The sequence below is a fragment of the Acartia tonsa genome, chromosome 6, assembly GCF_053477335.1.
Source record: "Acartia tonsa isolate MP-2025a chromosome 6, ASM5347733v1, whole genome shotgun sequence".
Taxonomy (NCBI): Eukaryota; Metazoa; Arthropoda; class Copepoda; order Calanoida; family Acartiidae; genus Acartia; species Acartia tonsa.
In genome coordinates, this window is record NC_137265.1 from 7455353 (window position 1) to 7473718 (window position 18366).

Consider the following 18366-nt stretch of genomic DNA (forward strand, 5'->3'; position numbering starts at 1 on the left):
CATATTACAGTGCCAATTACAGTTAAATGCAGTATTATCTAATTTCCAAATAGATGTAATGAACCATTAAACTACATACCTTGCAGATCTCAGCCTCTAAAAAAATAAGAAAATCTCTTTCTTTCTAATTCATTCCTTTTCTGAAATATTAAATATATACTTTATGTAATATATTACTTTTTTACTCTCTTTAATTATACTTTTACAACTTAAGGTGTATTTTTCTGCCATCGAGCAGGATATTTTATCTGAAGAAAAATTTATCCCAACTTTTTTTTGCGACAAATAAATTTGTGTAGAGGAAAAATTCCCAAAGAACATATTTCTAAAATTATATATTATAAATATGGAAAGCTCTGATCAATTTTAAACTGGTTTTGGCCTAGATTGTGAAATTTAAACTGTATAGGTATTTATTTATATTTGAACTGTTTGTGTTGGCCTATTTGTTAATACAAATTAAACAAAGCAGTTATAACAAATCTTTCGACAGATTGGCCATTAAAGAAACAAAATGTATCTATTGAATAGGGAAAATCATTATCAGATTAAAAGTTTGAAAAAAAGAGCCAAAATAAGAGAAGTATTTGACAGGATAAGCACCTTGACTGGTCAAAGTTCCTCATGGAAATGTCCCATATCTAAAGTTATATAAAAATAAAAGACAATGGACGATAAATTGATGTAAATCCCCAATGATGATAAACAAAAATATGCCTCCTATGAATTATTGGTTATAAAGTTGTACACGTCTAATTTGAACCATCCAATCAAGATTTACAGTCCAATGTCTTCAGCCTCCCTGATAAATCTATAGTCTACTTTAAGAATCCCAATCTCGAGGTTAAACCTTTTGTGAAATATAATATCAAGATTATAAAATACAAGTAGACGACATTTCACGTTCTCATAATATTACGGGGCATTTGCGCTACTTTAAAAGTAGCGTGTAGAATAAAAACAGCTGATGAAACTAATCTGTGTCAATGATCTCCTCCTGAACAACCTCTGTATCAGAGAGGCTGCACACAACAAGTTCAGATGGTAGGGATAACACCTCACCACTTCCCACACTTTCAACCACGGTCCCACTAATTATCTGAAAATAATTTAAAATCTAATCTTTTTTTAAAATCATCATAATAACTTTCTTCGCAAAATATTACCACTAACAAACTTTTTGAAGAAAAAAAGGCATTATGCTCTACGTTCAACAGTGTATGAATTCTGTTACCTAAAGATTGTTGGGAATACTCTAGACTGCTTAGAATTGTTATAGAATAAGACTCCATAATATCTACGCAGTTTTCCACTCCATGTTTGTAGGTCACGGATGGTTTTATGCTAATTTTCTATAATTCAAATCTAGAAATGGTTTTAGGCTATTTTACTGCCCCCCTGCTCTATAAGCCTGTGAAAAGTCTATTAATATTGAACAATTGATGTTACTTGTACTAAATGATCTAGTGATTCTTGTTCCAATTTGATATATCATGAACTGATCAATAAAACAATTAGATTTTAATTTCCTGATTTTGCGCTGGTGAATGTGAACAAGTTTGAACAACCTCCTCATGGTCTGTCACAATGTTACTGATCCATTCTTGTGGTACAATACCGTTGGGTCGCTGCGCCACTGTGGACCTGATCCAGTTACTTTATATTTATTTTTTTTGCTCAAAAAGTAGGTAAAGTACAACAAAATTAAATGGCTTAACATTTTTTATTTTCTTTTGTCTGAAGCTAAGAATCTTGGAAAAAGATAGCCTAGATTGTAATTTTCATAGAAGATGTATAAAAAACGTATATTGGTTTTATGCTATACTCTTGAACCCCCTAGAGGCTAGGCACGAAATAAATATTTTTGTTTTATAAACCAACATTAGAAATAAAATGAAGAGATTTTACATTAATGGTTTTCAGATGAAGAAAAGTGTATTTTTTTTTGCTATATTGTAAAGCCAGAACTTTGATGCAAATATGCAGAAGTTAAAATAAAAAAATAAAGAACTTTTCCTTGATTTCGGAGCGATATTTTGTAAAATATTTGCAACTCTTGGCTGGTTACTCGAAGGCAAACTGCTAAAGTCCTGATAAAAAATAATTACATACATTATATACAGTTTTATAACAATACCTTGTTGAAAATGACAAACAAATTTTTTTATCTAAATGAAGCATATTTTGTTTTAATCTATCCGCCAGTCAAAGAAAGTGTTCATTATTGTTATATACGTATGTTAATCGAGATTAAATATTATAAATTTTGTAACAGACATTTTTTTTTAAAATAAATTTTTAGTAGGTACCTAAATAAGAAGGGATTTCCTTCAAAATAAAGCACTAAACCCACTCCTTATTATAAAAATAAATTGAAATTTTGAGGAGGTATTTTTATCTTATGCACTAGCCAGAAGCCAATATAACCTAACCTAATCTGACTTAATGTAATAATATAACGAACATTGAGGAAAACTGCCAAAATATGAAAAGAATCAATTAGTTAAAAAGAACACATTTAGAAAAAAAATTACTTACCAGCTCAATAGAAGAATGACTATTAATTCCTCTAATAATCATCATTTGGTTGTCCTCCTTTATAAAACAGTCAAACTTAATATTCATTTTATTTCTTAGGTACCTAGAAAATACTTCAAAAATTACATGCGGTTACAAAGGTGTATTCATTTATATCTTAATTGCTAATGTTAAATAAATGTTATGGTGAGTAAGGAGAAGGGGGGGGGGGGGGGGGCTGTCGTTTCGTAACAAAACTTACCAGTAAAATTATTTTTGGTGCTACTCCCTTTTAGAGATAATTGGGTAAAATCTTTTTGCTTTCTTTCACCGCTCCCGCCGTTTTTCCGCCACCCAAAATAAAATTGCTGGTATCTCGTGTTACGAAGTGCAAATCCCCCCCCCCCCCCCCACCTTTTACCCAGTAGGAATAGAACCTAATGGGGTTTAAGTCCTCTTCTCCAGCAGGGTCCAGAAATAGGTTATTATTGTCAAATTAAATATATGGAATAGTTTGACTGTTTCCTGTTCGTCTTCAGAATCTTGAATATTACCGCCACTAGAAACTATCTCAGAATTATAACCCACAACTTCTTCCTATAAAAAATATCAATTCAGCTAAAACCGGTTTTTAAGTAGAGAGGCAATAATTTAAAAGTAAAAAACAAATAATCATGGGTAAAAAATCGGACAAAGTAAGATAAAGAGCCGATGTTCGTTGGCCATAAAAAAAGATAAGAATAAGATAGAAGTTATTTCTCGTATCGAATTATAAACAGCTTTTCGCGGATATAGAATGTACAATTTTAATCTTATGATTGTACATTTTATATTCGTAGAAAGCTGGATATAATACGATGCAAGACATAGTTTTTTCGTTTGGATGAGAACCGGTTCCTATCCACCGGATTCGAATGAATACGACAATAGTTATTTCTCGTATCGTATTATAAACGGCTTTCCGCGGATATAGAATGTACAATTATGAGATTAAAACTAGTTTTTTTAGCCCCGTGGTGCCGAAGGCACCGGCTAAAAAAACTAGTTTTAATCATATGATTGTACATTTCTATATTCGTAGAAAACTGGATATAATACGATGCTAGACATAGTTTTTTCGTATAGATGAGAACCGGTTCCTATCCACCGGATTCGAATGAATACGAGAAAAAAAATTAGCAAACATTTACATATTAATAAATAAATGAATTTTGTAGCATAACCGACAGACTGATGGGCCAAATAAGTATTATACTTGATGTTCTTTTGTAAGTGGTATCAAAACAAAAAAAAACAGCATTAAATCCTAAATAGCAGCCTTGAACACTCTATAGTGTTGCACGGCGGACTTAATTATAATATTTCCAACAACAAAAAACTGTACAATACTAAATCATAATCTGAAATACTGAAAGATTGACATTGCTGCGCTGCTTATGAACTTAAATATTCTTTTTTAAATTCCAAATAAAAATACCATACCTGTACATCATCATCTTCTGCTGTAAGTATATTTATTCCAGAATTTGATACTATTTGCCTAAAAATTATCCATTATATTATAATTTTGGATATTTGAGAAATACAGTGGGCATTGCAGGGATAAGACAATGGCCGATAAATTTATGTACAATACATCCCCAATGCTGATAAACAAAATTACCCCTTCTATAGACTACAATAATAGGTTGAAACATTTTAGACACTTATTAAAAAATGTTATATTTTTGGGGACTAGTGTAATAAACAGCCCAATGTCCCCCCTCTCTTTGGGTGCATATCCTCTTAAGATTTATCTAATATAATGTTACTTTCCTAGATGTTGGCATATTGGAAGAATTAATATTCAGTTGGTTGTCAGAACCAGTCTCATTTATGCTGATTATTGTGATTGGCTCAAACGACTAAATTTCAAGGATGCATGTTCAAATTCCCAATTTTATAAAGGTATTTTTAAAACTTTTTAATGATAGCCTTGTTTATTTCTCATCGAAATCGTTAGATTTAACCTACTTAACCCAAGTAGAAATGAAACCCATTTCCTTGTTTTGGCCTTTTATTTCGCCCATTAACAAGTAACAACAAACTGGCGTACAGGCACTGTAAGAGGCCCTAAGCTTGATAGAATACTGTTTGAGTGTTAAAAGACATTAAACGCATATTCATAACATTTGTTTCCTTAAAAAATCCAAATATGCATTTTTTCCACAGACAAATTTAGTTAAATGCCTTGGAATCAAAGAGATGTTTTATTGTATATATGGGATTATTTGAAATAGCATTCCTGTGTTGATTTATTGAAAACTAGAAACTTTTGGCATTCCCCCTCCACGTCTCCCTGGGACTGGTCAGGTAGTTCGGTCCGAGAATTCATCAACACTGGGTCCAACACAACTCTATATAAATGGATAACAATATGGTAGAAATACGAATTCAATTCACTTCACGCTAACCACTGACTGGTTCTGAGAATGATAAAAACACTTTTACTGTATTTTATTTCAATATCCGCGAAAAACCATATAATATTAGGATAGTAATATGTGCTGTTCATTGAACGGGACAACTAAAACGAGGTTTATTGAAAACATTTTTTTTTGGGGGGGGGGGGAATTTTCATTTTTGGAGGGGTTAAGGGTTTCCCACCCCCCAAGAAAATAGCTTAAAACCACCACAGGACCAATAGGTATATACCCTGAAGAGTAGATTTCGAACAGTTCAGTGGTTACCGAGATCTTAAGGGACGGACGGACAGACATCATTCTACTTTGTATTATAGATTACCTTGAAAAAACAGGTTGAGTGTTGACTTTACTTAGAGATTGTTCAGTCTTACGTCTTCTCTTACCCCCATCAGGGTTTCTCTTCAGCATGGCATCCACCATTTCTGGTTTCATACCAACCTAAATTTTCAGGTATTGTTTATTGTTAGTATACTCTTAAGAACCCAAGTTGGGTCATAGTAAAAGGTCTAAATAAGTAGGCCAAAGTCTGAATATGACTATCAAGTCTTTTCTTGAATGTAGATAAAGTCACGGCCTTTTTCACATGAACAGGAAGATCATTCCAGAATTTTGCTGCTCTAACAATGAATACATTTCTGGATATGTCTATCCTTTTCAATTAAAAACTATTAGCTTTCGCCCAAAGCCTCTAGAGGATTCGCACCATAATAGGAGAAATCAAGGAATTTGACACAACATGATAGCCCAAAGATGTTGTTTTTAAAAAATTTTACCCTATGATAAGATAACACTTAGTTATTTTTTTACAAACATAAAGTTACACGGTATTATTATTTTTGTATGAACGAAGATTCCGTTTTAATATATATCCCAAAATTGCCTAGTTAGGTAATGTTTTATATGGAAATACTTATATTTCAAAACTTATTTGTAGAGATGTTTTGTTTAAAACACTATACAATTACCCAATTAACCTAGGAATCAATATTCTAAAATCATGTAAATGTGAAGTCTGATAGGTATCAAAAGAACAATTCTCACATGTCTTAATCAACGATAAAAGCTATCCAATGTAGACAAACTATCCATAAATGTAAAAAAGCTCCACTTTTTGAAAATAATATACCTGCAAACATTTTTGATATCTACAGCCCCTACATCTGTTACTCCTAGTTCCCTCCATTATACAAGAATAATCCCCGGCTCGACAAACAAAATGTTTTCGGATGGCTCGCCGAAAGAAAGCTCTAAAAATAAAATTTGATAAGTTATTTATCGCATCGTTTCACAAACAGTTTCCTGCGGATATTAAAATGAAAAATTACAAGATTAAACCGGTTTGGTTAGCTCCGAGCTAACAAAACTATTAGGAATATTATTTTAATTTTCATAGAAAATTGTGTGTAATGAGATGGCATACATGATTTTTCAATTTTGCCGAGATCCGGTTCAGATCTAGATTTTAATAAGTTTTGAAGCCATACTGGGAAACATTTAACTATTTGCCTATTACGGTTTCTTGACCAATAAAAAAACTTTTTATGTCTGTAATAACAATAAAATAGTAAGAAAATAACAAGATATATATTTAAGGTATAGAAGAGAAGTAAACTGTTATCCTACCTGCAAGAATAACAAACAATAGCTCCATAATGAAGATAAGCAGAAGCTGGAGCCCCACAAACCTGTCCAATTCAACCAACAACATAAGTAAACATCAATATACAAAAATAAAAGAGGATGAACAAGCCGATTTAGTATAATTTAAAATGGTATGATTTACTATACAAAAAAAATGAAATATCATTGGACAATTTCCTTTTGTAGAGGTCGAATTATTTGGCCAACAAATATTTAAATGTAAGATAACTGACTAAAAATCAGGGAGGGAGGGAAAATTGGACTTTAAAGTTTCACTGATACCCAAAGTTTTTATAACCCCGTTATCTTATTCAAAAACTTCGGGTACTATTAAGATCCATGCTTAAAATAAAGTATTTTTCAATTTCTTTGATAACTTATGTTGTTGGGTGTCCTGCCTTGCACGCATGATCCAGAGGTATCTTTGGTCCTTTCTTAATCTGTCCTCCACCCAGATGATCCTGCCCACCAGCCTCTAGCTCCTCGATATCATCATCGCCTCCATTAAGATCTTCCTGGTCACCAACAATTATCGTACTCACCTAAATTGAATTAAATAAATATTTAGCCTAGGAAAACAGATATAATTTTGAAGGAAAAAAATTTGGAACAGTTTTTCTTTACCTACCTAGATGACACATATTTAAATTCATAGGTAGTTTATAGTCAAAAAGTAGTTGTTAATTTAAAACAAGCAAAGAACACCATTTACAAACAGAGAGAAATGCCTTGGACTGTTAACTATACATTGTTAGAACTTTCAGAAGGTATTTGCTTTACTTTTTATAAAAAAAGTTTTAAAATTTCAAAGTATATGATATGTCTACATCACGTAAAACTGGCCAAAAACTTAATTTCAATTTCTTTACTTCAGACGGCGAAAAATTTCCGAAATATATTTCTAAATGAATTTTTGTTTAAAGTAAAAGACATTTTCATAAGAATAAATTAATAAATAAACAGCTTACCTCTTCAAGCTGTACTAAATCCATATCATGATGGGGGTCATCCATTTTTATACGTTTAAGGCCACCTAGTCGAAAAAATACAAGTTATTTAATTGGATTTATAAAGAAAGTATTTGTTTAACTTATTTAAAAATAGTTATTTATCACATCGTATTATAGACATCTAACCGCGGATATTGAAATGAAAAAATTGGCTTGGGACTACGGTCTCTAGAGACCAACAAAGCTAAAATAACGCTTTACATTTATACTCTATCATTCGTGGAAAACTGTCTATAATATGGTACATGATTTTTCAGTATGGCTTTAAACCGGTTATAATCCAGCGGAAATAATCGATTTGGAATTATTTTTTGTGAAAATATTACGCGTATAATTTTTCTTGAGTTTACTTTTTTTCTAACAGACGTATGGACATTGGACATAAACTAATTTACTGTAGATCATCTATGCAACTCAAAAGTGAAGCATACCTTTAATAATGTAGCAAGTATTAAGTTCTTCTCATTTTATTATTATTGTCTAAAGAGATAATTTTGTTAATTAAGAATAATTATCTTGAGTTAGATTTACAGTACATGTAATTATACAATACATATGTAATTAAAATGACTTAATATTTTTATCACAAATATTCAATGACACAATCAGAATGAATTTTAATAGCCATAAATAACAAATAATAATTTTTTTTTACAATGAAATCATATTTGTCGAGGTATGATCTTATAATTTGTTTTAAGAAAGTTTAAACAAAACATTATGTAAAAATGTATATTTACAGTGAATTTAGTATATTATGAGTAGGGATAAATAAGACTAAGAACATTTGATGACAATAACCTACTTAAAAATTTCTGATAATGCTAAAAAGGAGATTATTGGCCCTCTATGTCCATTAAAATGAATATTGATTGAAACAAAACATTTTAAGTGTCATTTCATCAAACGAATTAAAATTGTAAGATAACCGCCCCACCATCTCATAAAATAGATATAACAAATAACAAAAAATGAAAATATACAATAATGTAATTTTTGTAAATAAAAACAAAGGAATGTAAAAAAACCAAAAAAAATCACCGGATGGCAAATAAAAACTGGAATGGCAAATGTTCAGCAAAAGTTACATAAATAATAATTCTAGCTGAAAATGCTAGAAACCTGCTCACAATTAAAGTGAAATAATCATGATTGTCAAAATAATATTTAAATATATAATTTAGTACAAAAAAGTATAATTTAGCTTTAAGAAAAGAAAAAGTATTACTTTAAAAGTCGTTACATATTAGAAACTTATTAGGTGCAAAAAATAAATACCACTTAAAACATATACCAATATATTATGATTGTATGATAAAATAATGTATCGGTATAATGATTAATGTTGTTTAAACAATTTTTTTTACATATATAAAGAATTAATCAGATATAGATTTCATACCTACCCTTGTAAAATAGAACAGACTAGATAAGAGGAAAAATGTTTATTCGCCAATAATTCTTGTTTTTAAATCTAAATAACACCAATAAGACAACCAATTTTTTAATGATCGACCTTTTCCTCAAATTCCCAACTATGAAAAAGCTGTATTTCTATAAGGTTCCTTTATTAACGTCTTTATTATGTCGCAATTTGGCATAGACTCAATCATAATAACCTCTAGACATTTAGCGGACATCTTAACGTCATCAAAGCCATGCTTTCTAGTAGCTAACAAGCCCATTCTGATAAACAGCCAGGGCCGCTGTAACCTGCCAGTCTCCAGTCATGCGTGTTTCCTCCACCTTGTGAACAGTATACAGCACAGAGCTCTTGTGAAGCCCAAATATGTTCTCCATAAAGACGCCCATCACCATCATGTCAACGCAGGCGTAGGGCTGCTCCGTGTTGGGCACTTTGCAGGCATGCTTCAGCGAATCCATAAACTGCTTCATTTTCACACTGCCTCCTTTGTAAGGATCTGTAAGACCGCGCTCAGAGCATTTAATAAAAATATTGCCTCGAACATACACCTTGCGCTTTTTCAGATCTTTGATAATAAAATCATATTCTTTGCCCAGATTCCGGCGCACATAGTTTTGCACAACAGCATGACAATCATCAAAATTAGCCACCGGTCTTGCTACTTTTTTCCCGGCAAACGGACCGTTTTTCTCCTTGATTTCTTCGACAGATTTTTTAATGCCCTTGATGTGGTAGTTATGACCTTTGAAATCCCACCATCTGTCCACAACTGGGTTGACGCAAGGTGAGTCGATGACCTCCTTGGAAAGGTCCCCGCCTGTGAACACCATTTGGCGGGAAGAAAAAACGCCCAGTCCAGGAATTTTAACAGTAACTAGGTCCCATGCTTCGCCGAACACAGACACTTTCTGCCAATTTAGAGTACACATTAAAATATAGAAATAAAAAGTTATTTGATGTTTTCAAGGTTTCTGAGCTTTTCTACAATTAGGGTCGATTGTACGTCCAGAACGGATAGCTCTTATTGTCAATTTAGACATTTTAAAGTTGTCGGATAACAACATGGTACAATATGATAGGCAAAGCATCTCTTTAATAAAGTCCCAAAACAGAAGTAGAACTTTAAAATTTGGTATGGCAATTGTTCTAATATGGAACAATACGGAACTGTCTAGAAACGGCGGCAAAATAATATATAATTTTGGTTAAAGTAAAGACTAATATAAATTAATATTCTGCTTAAGTTCTGACACTCTGCAAGTATCTATGTTCGTTTCTCCCACCGTCTGATTTGAGAGATTCGCTTTTTTGGTTATTTTTAAAAATTTCATCAGCATGTGTGTTACATCACAAGGAAATTAGTTTAAAATTTTTCTCCTCTTTTGAACTGAAGAATTTACGTTATTAATATGTATCTTTAATTTCCTGATGCATTGTGATACTAGAATTTTGTATTCTGGTCACATCAGCTGTCGCGTACGTTATGTACAAATTTTCATCGTCTGTCTCAGCTATCAAAGGAGTATCCTGTACATACAATCTTTATCATATTAAGTAAGTTGATTCATAGCACGATACGGTATAATCTAAAGGTAATTATTTTTAATCAAATAATATTATTTTTCTTAACAGCAACAATACAAAGTTTTAATTTTAAAAAGGAACTAAACAGCTAAATTCTTATAATGTTGTCACCCTTAATCTATATTTCTTTCAGATTGGCAATATATAAAAATTCAGAACTCTATTGATACAATAAATATGATAAATTCCTTGGGTCGGCGAAATGGAAGTCCTTTGCCCAACAAAGCAAGAGCGAACCACTGCATGACATTATGTTTGTGTTCAGATAATACTCCAATAGATCCATCCTTGTTGTAATCGTAATCTGAGGCACTCAAACACGTGTGTAAACCTGATGAACAAGGACAATCATGTCAAAAAAAAAGAAAAAAACCTTAGGGTGTTAGTTAGTAAGCATAATTAAAATAGATAGCGACAGGGGTGTTATGAAAACATCAGTTGATACTATTATCCAGAAGACTTTTGAAAATTTACCGTAAACACCAAAGATTTGGGGAAATATTTGAAATCTCATCAATAAGCTACTTCTACTTAAAACACACAGTATCTAAAAAAACGTGTTTTTGTTGATAAAAAAGTTGGAGACCAATAAAGCTTATGTAAGTTAAGCACCAACCTGATACTAATAGTTTTGCCTCTTTCTTTGGGATGTAGGAGAGTGGAGGTAGGCCAAGAACCAGGGGAATATTCGCTTTTTTAGCTGTAAATGGAACCACACTGTTACACGCATCTAATACTTCTTCACATCTTAATAATAAAAATGAATGACAACATCCAAAAGCACAAAAATAAATATAAGTTGAATTAGCAAGTACAATCAAACAGGCAGACCGACAAAATATACAGTTGAAGGCCATTGGTCCTTGGTATTCTGAAATAATATTATATACCTACCTAATTTAAATATATAAGTTTATTTCATGTATCATATAGATAAATCATATTTTCCCCAACGCTGCCAAAACAGAGAGGGTAAAATGTTACTTGTACTACAAGATTTTCACAATAATTCTTTTCTCCCCCTTTTCGAAAACTATAAAGATACCTGTTTTGAAGTTTGGCCGCCTGATGGTGAATATCCGGCATATGGGGAACTAACAGGGAATCAGGCATGTGCACCACGTTCTCTTCACTTAGGAAAAAGGCGCCGTCCTTCAGTCTCTTCTGAAAGGTGAACATGTGAACATTAGTTGAGTAGTTGGTCGTGCTCACAACGATCACGTGAGATTCCTCGTGAAGACCCAATAACAAGGAGAGCTGGTCTATCAGACCAATTTCCGACATGGGGTCCTTTATTTTTATTATACTTAAAATCTAAATGCCAGTGAGGCCTATAGCCATTTAATTGCCCCAACGCCTGTATTACCTAATCTTTCTGGAAATAAGTAACAATAATAATGTTTATTAGGGGGTGCTGCCAGGAAACACCTAGCTTATGACTAGGAGAAGCAAATACAGTACTCTAAATTGCTATTGTTGTAAAACACTTCAACATTTAAGCTATTATAATCAATATAATAAGTAAATTTTACCATTAACAAAACTGGATTTTTGAAGAAATAGCAATAAGAAAATTGATTTGTTTAAATAATTATTTTAAAAAAGAGAATAAGGTTAATACTTTATATTTGCTATGAGAAGTATTTGTTTAAGTATATTTCCTGAAGATTGACAAGTCCTCTGAAAGAAACAATGGCCAGAAGTAGTGCAACAGTTGCCAATATGAAGACCAGCCCTCGCTCAACAACTAACAGCACCATCCTTGATTCACCAAAATTTAATACAAAACTCTTATAGATACAGGGATAGAAAAATATATAATAAAAAAAATTCTTTTATTTTATAATGTTTGTAGGATACCTAGATATAAATATTCTTTTGATCACAAAAACTAGTAAAAGGCTTATTTTTCTCTAAAACACTAACTTAAATGTTATCTTTGTTACATCAAATTCCTGCAATACAGATCATGGAACTAATGCTTTAAATGCATACACTTTAAGCCTTTAAGGGTCAGTCCCATCCGTGGAAGATCTCTATTATACATTTAAAAACAACATAGGTACTATCTTTGTTTGAATTTAACAAGTTTACGAGCCTTTGTCGAGTAGGGTTAATTGACCAATCATCTCACTAAACAGATTTACCCTGCCTAGGAAATATTTAAGATTCTCTTAAAAGTCCATAGGCTAACGAGATATTATGAAACAAACCAAACACCTATACCTAGTCTTTGAAAAATAAGAAATAATAAATTCTTTTAAAGTTTATATAGTATAACAAAATATACTTTATTAATGTTTGTATTGAAACCTGGAGTATAGGTTGAGTAAAACAATAAATTTAATTTAATAATATTCTATTTTATAACAGTTCATTTTATCATTTTCTCATAATAGTTTCGGAAAATTCCATTCTGAAAAAAAGACACTGTATAAATATAATTATCAACTAGTGTCCAAACTTTTCAACAATTAATTTGATCTAAAGAAAAGGGAGCAAATGTGTTTATCGTCACATTGGGAATGTACACAAATTCAAGGTTCATAGTCTTACTTATTAAGATACGTACCTGATTTTATATAAAAAGACATTATATATATATAATATCTTAATACAAATACCTATGTGAATTATACATAGTCTTTGAAATAAACAAAAATGTGACAGTTTCAGTAAACGAGTAAGGTATACATAAAATCACACACAAGAATGCATTTTTACATTATCAATTTATAGGTCAGTGAAAATAAATCTTCTTAAAATTTCCATAGATTCATCAAAAGAGTGCTTTTCAGTCTTGATATCTATAAAAATGAATTGAAGAAAACCTAAAACTCTTTAGAATAGGTATATATATATATATATATGCCTTTAAAAGTGGTTTTAATATTATAAAACAGAAAAAATTATGGTTTCACAAAATTTAAATTCTATTGCATTTCATGTAACATTCCCTTTAGATTCTCAGATTATACTAAGTTTGCGCCTTCTCTATAACTGGTACCCATAACTCTTTTTATAATGCTACAGCTCTCCTTTACTATTGCTGTCATCCTTGACCTTGTTTATCAAAATTAATCAATAACCTATATTTTCCTAAAATGAATTATTGTTGTGAATATTGTAAAACATACAACGCGGCATTAACAGCGCGTGTACACTCAAAAGTTCAGTTCTTAAAAATATTTTTTTTATCTAGTATTTTGTTAACAAATAAAAAAGATAACTTGTTGATATAAAGAACGAATCATTTTATGAAAGGACTCGAACCTATTACCACCTGTTTTAGATTCGAATGCCCCTGGAGCCTGCCTAATAAAATTAAGACTTTTTTTAGTCCATATAAAGTTCTTTGCTAAAATAATCACGGAACCTTTACTCGTTTTTAGATATTTTTCTGAACAATTTAGAAATTTTAGCTTTTTTGCTATTAAAAAGTTATCAGGGGTGGCAGGGGTCGAACCTGCAACCGTCAGATCAGAAGCCTGAAGCCTTATCCATTAGGCCACACCCCCTTGTTAGAATGGGAGGCAGGCATGCTTTATTTATATACATTTTCTTTATTGCAATTACTGTTGCAATATTTTGTTTTATTTGAAAATGAAACCTCTTATCTATGCTTGTCAAAATTTACTTCTTGCAATACTTCGTTATGCCATTTATATATGATTAAAAGCGTCCTGTTGACTATTATACTTTATTTATAAAATATTTTCCAAATATTTGCAAGCCTATATGTGGAAAACGATTACAATTTTATAGTAAATTGTCAGATTTTATAAAGAGCTTGATGATTATATATTCTAAAGCATATTGTAGATTACAACTGTATGTGTGACTCATTTATATTTTCATTACAAACAAATCGACGGATAATTCGCAAAACCCGCGCAAAATTTTCTACCATTTGTCAATTGTACCACAGCTCAGACAATATATATGTCCCAGTCAATACAAAACTCTGCCACATTAAACACATAAAGAGGTGCTCAAACTTACCTTTTTCCCAATTTTACGTGAATTTTTAAAAAGATTTTTAAGATTAAAAACTTCTAAAGTTATTAACCTCAGTATAGTCAGAATTAAGTTTAAAAAGTATTGGAGTTGCAGATTTGAGGTATTTCACAAATGTACACTTATACACATTATACAATTATTGCAATTGTATATGTTAGATAGGATCGTGTAAAATTGCATAAAACCTTTCTATAAGGATTTACTTCTGCAATCATTAATGTAAATTATTTATATGATACAAATTGGTTTGATAATCTAAAATTGAAATATTTCATGAAATAAGAGCAAAGCAAGCTACTACTTTTAAGTAGGTCTATTTTTCACACCACAATGTACTTGCTTCGGCAGTACATATACTAAAATTGGAACGATACAGAGAAGATTAGCATGGCCCCTGCGCAAGGATGACACGCAAAATCGTGAAGCGTTCCACATTTTTACGACCGCATCACGCTAATCTTTATTCTTAATTAATTAAAATCAAATTTTATTTGTAATTTTTATAGTTATTTTTAATATTTTAGGTAATTTTTCTCCAAAATTGGATACGGAGGTTTCGTGATGTTCAAATCCCCACCTAAAAAAATCTCAAGTGTCGTGAAAAACTGCTATTAAACCAATTTCTTATTAGCAATCATTTAAAATATTAGTGTTTTAACATTTTCTAAATTAAATTTGGTGTATAAAATTTATCTTTAAAGAAAAATCTACAAATATATTTAATATTGATCCCTGAATATGAAATCACGGAACCTCCAAAATTAAAAGATAGTGCTCACCAAACCTCCGTGATTTTAGGGGTATGTGCATTTTGTAGATTTATTGTTTCAGACAGAAAAATGCGAGAGTAGCGGTTTAAAGAATCAAATATGAAAAAAAATGGACGATTATATACTATTTCTCTTCAAACTTTGCTATTTTCATTCATTACAAATATATGTTCTTGAAGTAAATAACCTTACTAAATTAAAATGAGAGATCAATAATTGAATTTTGATAAGTCTGTATTCTACAATCAACAACAATTTTCATTCTACACAATTAAAATCTTGAAAAATTGACTTAACAATTTAAATACGGTGCTATTTCAGTAAAAGATTGCTATTTTAGCTACAAAGATAAAATCTCATCGTATTCGCATCAGCAGTCGTGGCCGAGTGGTTAAGGCGTCTGACTCGAAATCAGATTCCCTCTGGGAGCGTAGGTTCGAATCCTACCGGCTGCGAAATTACTTTTTAATTTTAACTTATTTAATATGAAGTTCCAAATAGATTGTACTTTCAGAGGATCCGACGTTATATATGACAACGGGAGGTTTCAGGCTATTTTTCTGATCCTGGCCGCCCTCCACCAGAGGCTAGGACCGAAGCAACTAGCTATGATATAAAATAGTGAGGATTTTTGTTTGAAGCTTAAGATCTCCGAAAATATGGTTCCGAATTGGTCATTATTTTCAGGGAGGCTCAATCATAAATGTCTTAGAGTGGTTTTAAGCTTTTTCCAGAGGCTAGGGGTGAATTAAATATAGTTTTATAATACAAAATGGTAAATTTTCTTTCGTCTGAATTTAAGATTCTTTCATCTAAAGAGCCAACTTCAAAAATAGTAAATTACATGATATTGTAAATATACATATTTTTCTTACATTAAATTTTACATATAAATTTTCTCTTAGTTTAAATTAGATTTAAGTAGAAGTTAGGTTAGAATTATTTTATCAAATTGCCAAGTAACTAACACTAATTGTGTGCTATAATATAATTTTTGCTATTTATGTATAGCGGCTCGTTGGTCTAGGGGTATGATTCGCGCTTCGGGTGCGCGAGGTCCCGGGTTCAATTCCCGGACGAGCCCAATAACTTTTTTTTTTTTTTGCATTAAATATATAGTCGGTTGAAAATAATTGTTCTTTTATTTTACTTTTAATTTACAGAACACTAAAAAGACAAAATAAATGTCGAATAAGACTAAAAGGTAATTTGGAGATGTCGGGGATCGAACCCGAGGCCTTCTAAATGCGAATCAGACGCTCTACCACTGAGCTACATCCCCAGTTGAGAGATGAGTTAGAATTACAAGAATCTAAAATGTCTAGCTCAAACTTTAAAATGTTTGCTATTTACAAGCATTAATTAATTTTACCAGCAAGTTTAATGTTTTTATTATATGTGGTTAAAAATACTGGAAGTATATATAAGAATACAATTTCTATATGTTTTCCAGAAATATATTAATTCAAAATGTTTGTTTTTTATTAGTTGATTTATTATTAGATGACAATATTACGTAAACATATTGTTACGAGCAAAAGTAAAATATCGAAAACTTAAATTTCTCTATCCACAAAATACTGATACGACTAAAAGACCACGGAGGTTTCGTGAATGAACTCTAAATTATGGCGTCTCTATTTTGTAGATATCATTTCAAATACTTATACAAGTTCTGAAATGTTAGTGATTTTTTCTGGTTTTCTATTTTATTATCGTTTATACAGTTAAATTATTGCTATGGACTGTAATTTACCAAAGAATTAATATCTTTTATTTATATTAATTGATTATTATATATTTTTTAATGAAAAAACAAGTTTGTATAATACAATTTTGCGTAAATTACAACTAATAAATAACAAATAATTGAAAGTTCAAACCAGATTCAATAATCAGAATATTTAATAACCTTTTTTAAAAAATTAAAATAGTTCAAGGAAAGTTAAAACTTGTTAAATTTATGTCATCGTTTTAAGGGAGGTTTTTGGAATTTACCTATTTTAATTACACATGAAATATTAGCATTGACCATCAATTGGCTCCAGTGGCGCAATCGGTTAGCGCACGGTACTTATAGACAGTACAAAGAGTTATGCCGGGGTTGTGAGTTCGAGCCTCACCTGGAGCAACACGTTTTTGAACGCGGATACTTATTGACATACAGAAATACTATTTATAGAGCAACTGCGCTAGTATTAATTGGACGTATGCCCAATTTTATTGTTTTTAACAGATACACAATTTTCAGAATTTACTTAATATTCACTGTGGATTTGTATAATTCTAAATTTTTCTCTCTTATACAACTAGCCCCTTTAGCTCAGTGGTAGAGCACTGGTCTCGTAAACCAGGGGTCGTGAGTTCAAACCTCACAGGGGGCAATCAAATTTTGTGTTTCAAGTTATAGTGTATATAGCTTTTCTATTATTTTTCCATTTATAGAACGCAATACATGTTCTATAGAATTTAGCTTCGCTTACTTAGATATTTTTAAAATTCTAAATATCTCCGTTGTTATTTGACGGATTTTAATGATTTTTAAAATGCAGATTACTATAGTACTGATCTTCAAGATCATCTTATATAGAAATTTTCCTAAGTGAGGGTTCGAAGCCCAACAAAATAACTTTAGTTAAAAAATAACACTATTGTAATTGAAATTATTAAACCAAATTAAGTAAAAAGTTTTGTTTTGGCTATTCTTTTTAACACTCTATATATGTGTTTATCTATATCCATTAAGATATCTTAAACGGCTACCATTCCACAATTTTTAGGGAAGTTTAGTAGTGTCCACTGTCCAGGGCAGGTTTTAGTCTATTTGGCTGAAAGGTTCGAAAAAAAAGATACCTACACCCCCTCCATTTTATAACAAAAAATAAATTTTATATAGGTTAAAGTCGATGTTGTTGAAAATCACTAAACCTTCT

At 31.1% G+C, this 18366-nt stretch overlaps 3 protein-coding genes and 6 non-coding genes across 9 annotated transcripts in view; 5 read left to right on the plus strand and 4 right to left on the minus strand.

The window, feature by feature from the left end:
- The window catches only part of Set2 (SET domain containing 2), a 55321-nt gene extending 55179 nt beyond the window's left edge, over positions 1-142 (minus strand). The window contains exon 1 of the mRNA XM_080163275.1: positions 80-142. The gene's annotated coding sequence lies outside the window, so the exon portion shown is untranslated. The remainder of the gene's footprint in view (positions 1-79) is intronic.
- Positions 137-8115, minus strand: LOC145321725 (uncharacterized). Its single transcript, XM_080163277.1, has 15 exons — positions 8065-8115; positions 7592-7656; positions 7022-7165; positions 6606-6667; positions 6109-6229; positions 5302-5420; positions 4802-4913; positions 4332-4421; positions 4000-4056; positions 3041-3114; positions 2539-2593; positions 2016-2090; positions 1530-1643; positions 851-1099; positions 137-382 (listed from the first exon to the last, which is right to left on the minus strand). Exons 2-14 carry the CDS (start codon positions 7634-7636, stop codon positions 974-976), a joined length of 1194 nt encoding a protein of 397 aa, XP_080019403.1. The 5' UTR covers positions 7637-7656; positions 8065-8115; the 3' UTR covers positions 137-382; positions 851-973.
- Positions 8116-8478: 363 nt separating this feature from the next.
- On the minus strand, positions 8479-13066 carry LOC145321724 (uncharacterized). Its single transcript, XM_080163276.1, has 7 exons — positions 12957-13066; positions 12303-12404; positions 11689-11931; positions 11260-11390; positions 10830-10974; positions 10485-10584; positions 8479-9967 (listed from the first exon to the last, which is right to left on the minus strand). Exons 2-7 carry the CDS (start codon positions 12401-12403, stop codon positions 9299-9301), a joined length of 1389 nt encoding a protein of 462 aa, XP_080019402.1. The 5' UTR covers position 12404; positions 12957-13066; the 3' UTR covers positions 8479-9298.
- A 1929-nt stretch (positions 13067-14995) lies between these two features.
- On the plus strand, positions 14996-15102 carry LOC145323505 (U6 spliceosomal RNA). The gene has a single exon (XR_013881002.1). It is a non-coding gene; the product is annotated as a U6 spliceosomal RNA (small nuclear RNA).
- A 704-nt stretch (positions 15103-15806) lies between these two features.
- Positions 15807-15888, plus strand: TRNAS-CGA (transfer RNA serine (anticodon CGA)). The gene has a single exon. It is a non-coding gene; the product is annotated as a tRNA-Ser (tRNA).
- A 557-nt stretch (positions 15889-16445) lies between these two features.
- Positions 16446-16517, plus strand: TRNAP-CGG (transfer RNA proline (anticodon CGG)). The gene has a single exon. It is a non-coding gene; the product is annotated as a tRNA-Pro (tRNA).
- Positions 16518-16643: 126 nt separating this feature from the next.
- On the minus strand, positions 16644-16715 carry TRNAA-CGC (transfer RNA alanine (anticodon CGC)). Its single transcript has one exon. It is a non-coding gene; the product is annotated as a tRNA-Ala (tRNA).
- Positions 16716-17474: 759 nt separating this feature from the next.
- On the plus strand, positions 17475-17564 carry TRNAI-UAU (transfer RNA isoleucine (anticodon UAU)). The gene is given in 2 exon segments: positions 17475-17512; positions 17529-17564. It is a non-coding gene; the product is annotated as a tRNA-Ile (tRNA).
- A 181-nt stretch (positions 17565-17745) lies between these two features.
- On the plus strand, positions 17746-17817 carry TRNAT-CGU (transfer RNA threonine (anticodon CGU)). The gene has a single exon. It is a non-coding gene; the product is annotated as a tRNA-Thr (tRNA).
- Positions 17818-18366: the final 549 nt, after the last annotated feature.

Bases quoted from the DNA above. Each gene is read 5' to 3' on its own strand.
- LOC145321725 (XM_080163277.1), bottom strand. From the start codon at position 7,636: ATGGATGACCCCCATCATGATATGGATTTAGTACAGCTTGAAGAG. The intron at 7,166-7,591 runs GTAAGCTGTTTA...AATTCAATTTAG, and splicing joins ATTTAGTACAGCTTGAAGAG to GTGAGTACGATAATTGTTGG. The intron at 6,668-7,021 runs GCAGGACACCCA...TGAATTGGACAG, and splicing joins CTCTGGATCATGCGTGCAAG to GTTTGTGGGGCTCCAGCTTC.
- LOC145321724 (XM_080163276.1), bottom strand. From the start codon at position 12,403: ATGGTGCTGTTAGTTGTTGAGCGAGGGCTGGTCTTCATATTGGCAACT. The intron at 11,932-12,302 runs AATATACTTAAA...AAAAATAAAGGA, and splicing joins GGACTTGTCAATCTTCAGGA to CCCCATGTCGGAAATTGGTC. The intron at 10,585-10,829 runs ATTTATCATATT...GTATGTACAGGA, and splicing joins CCATTTCGCCGACCCAAGGA to TACTCCTTTGATAGCTGAGA.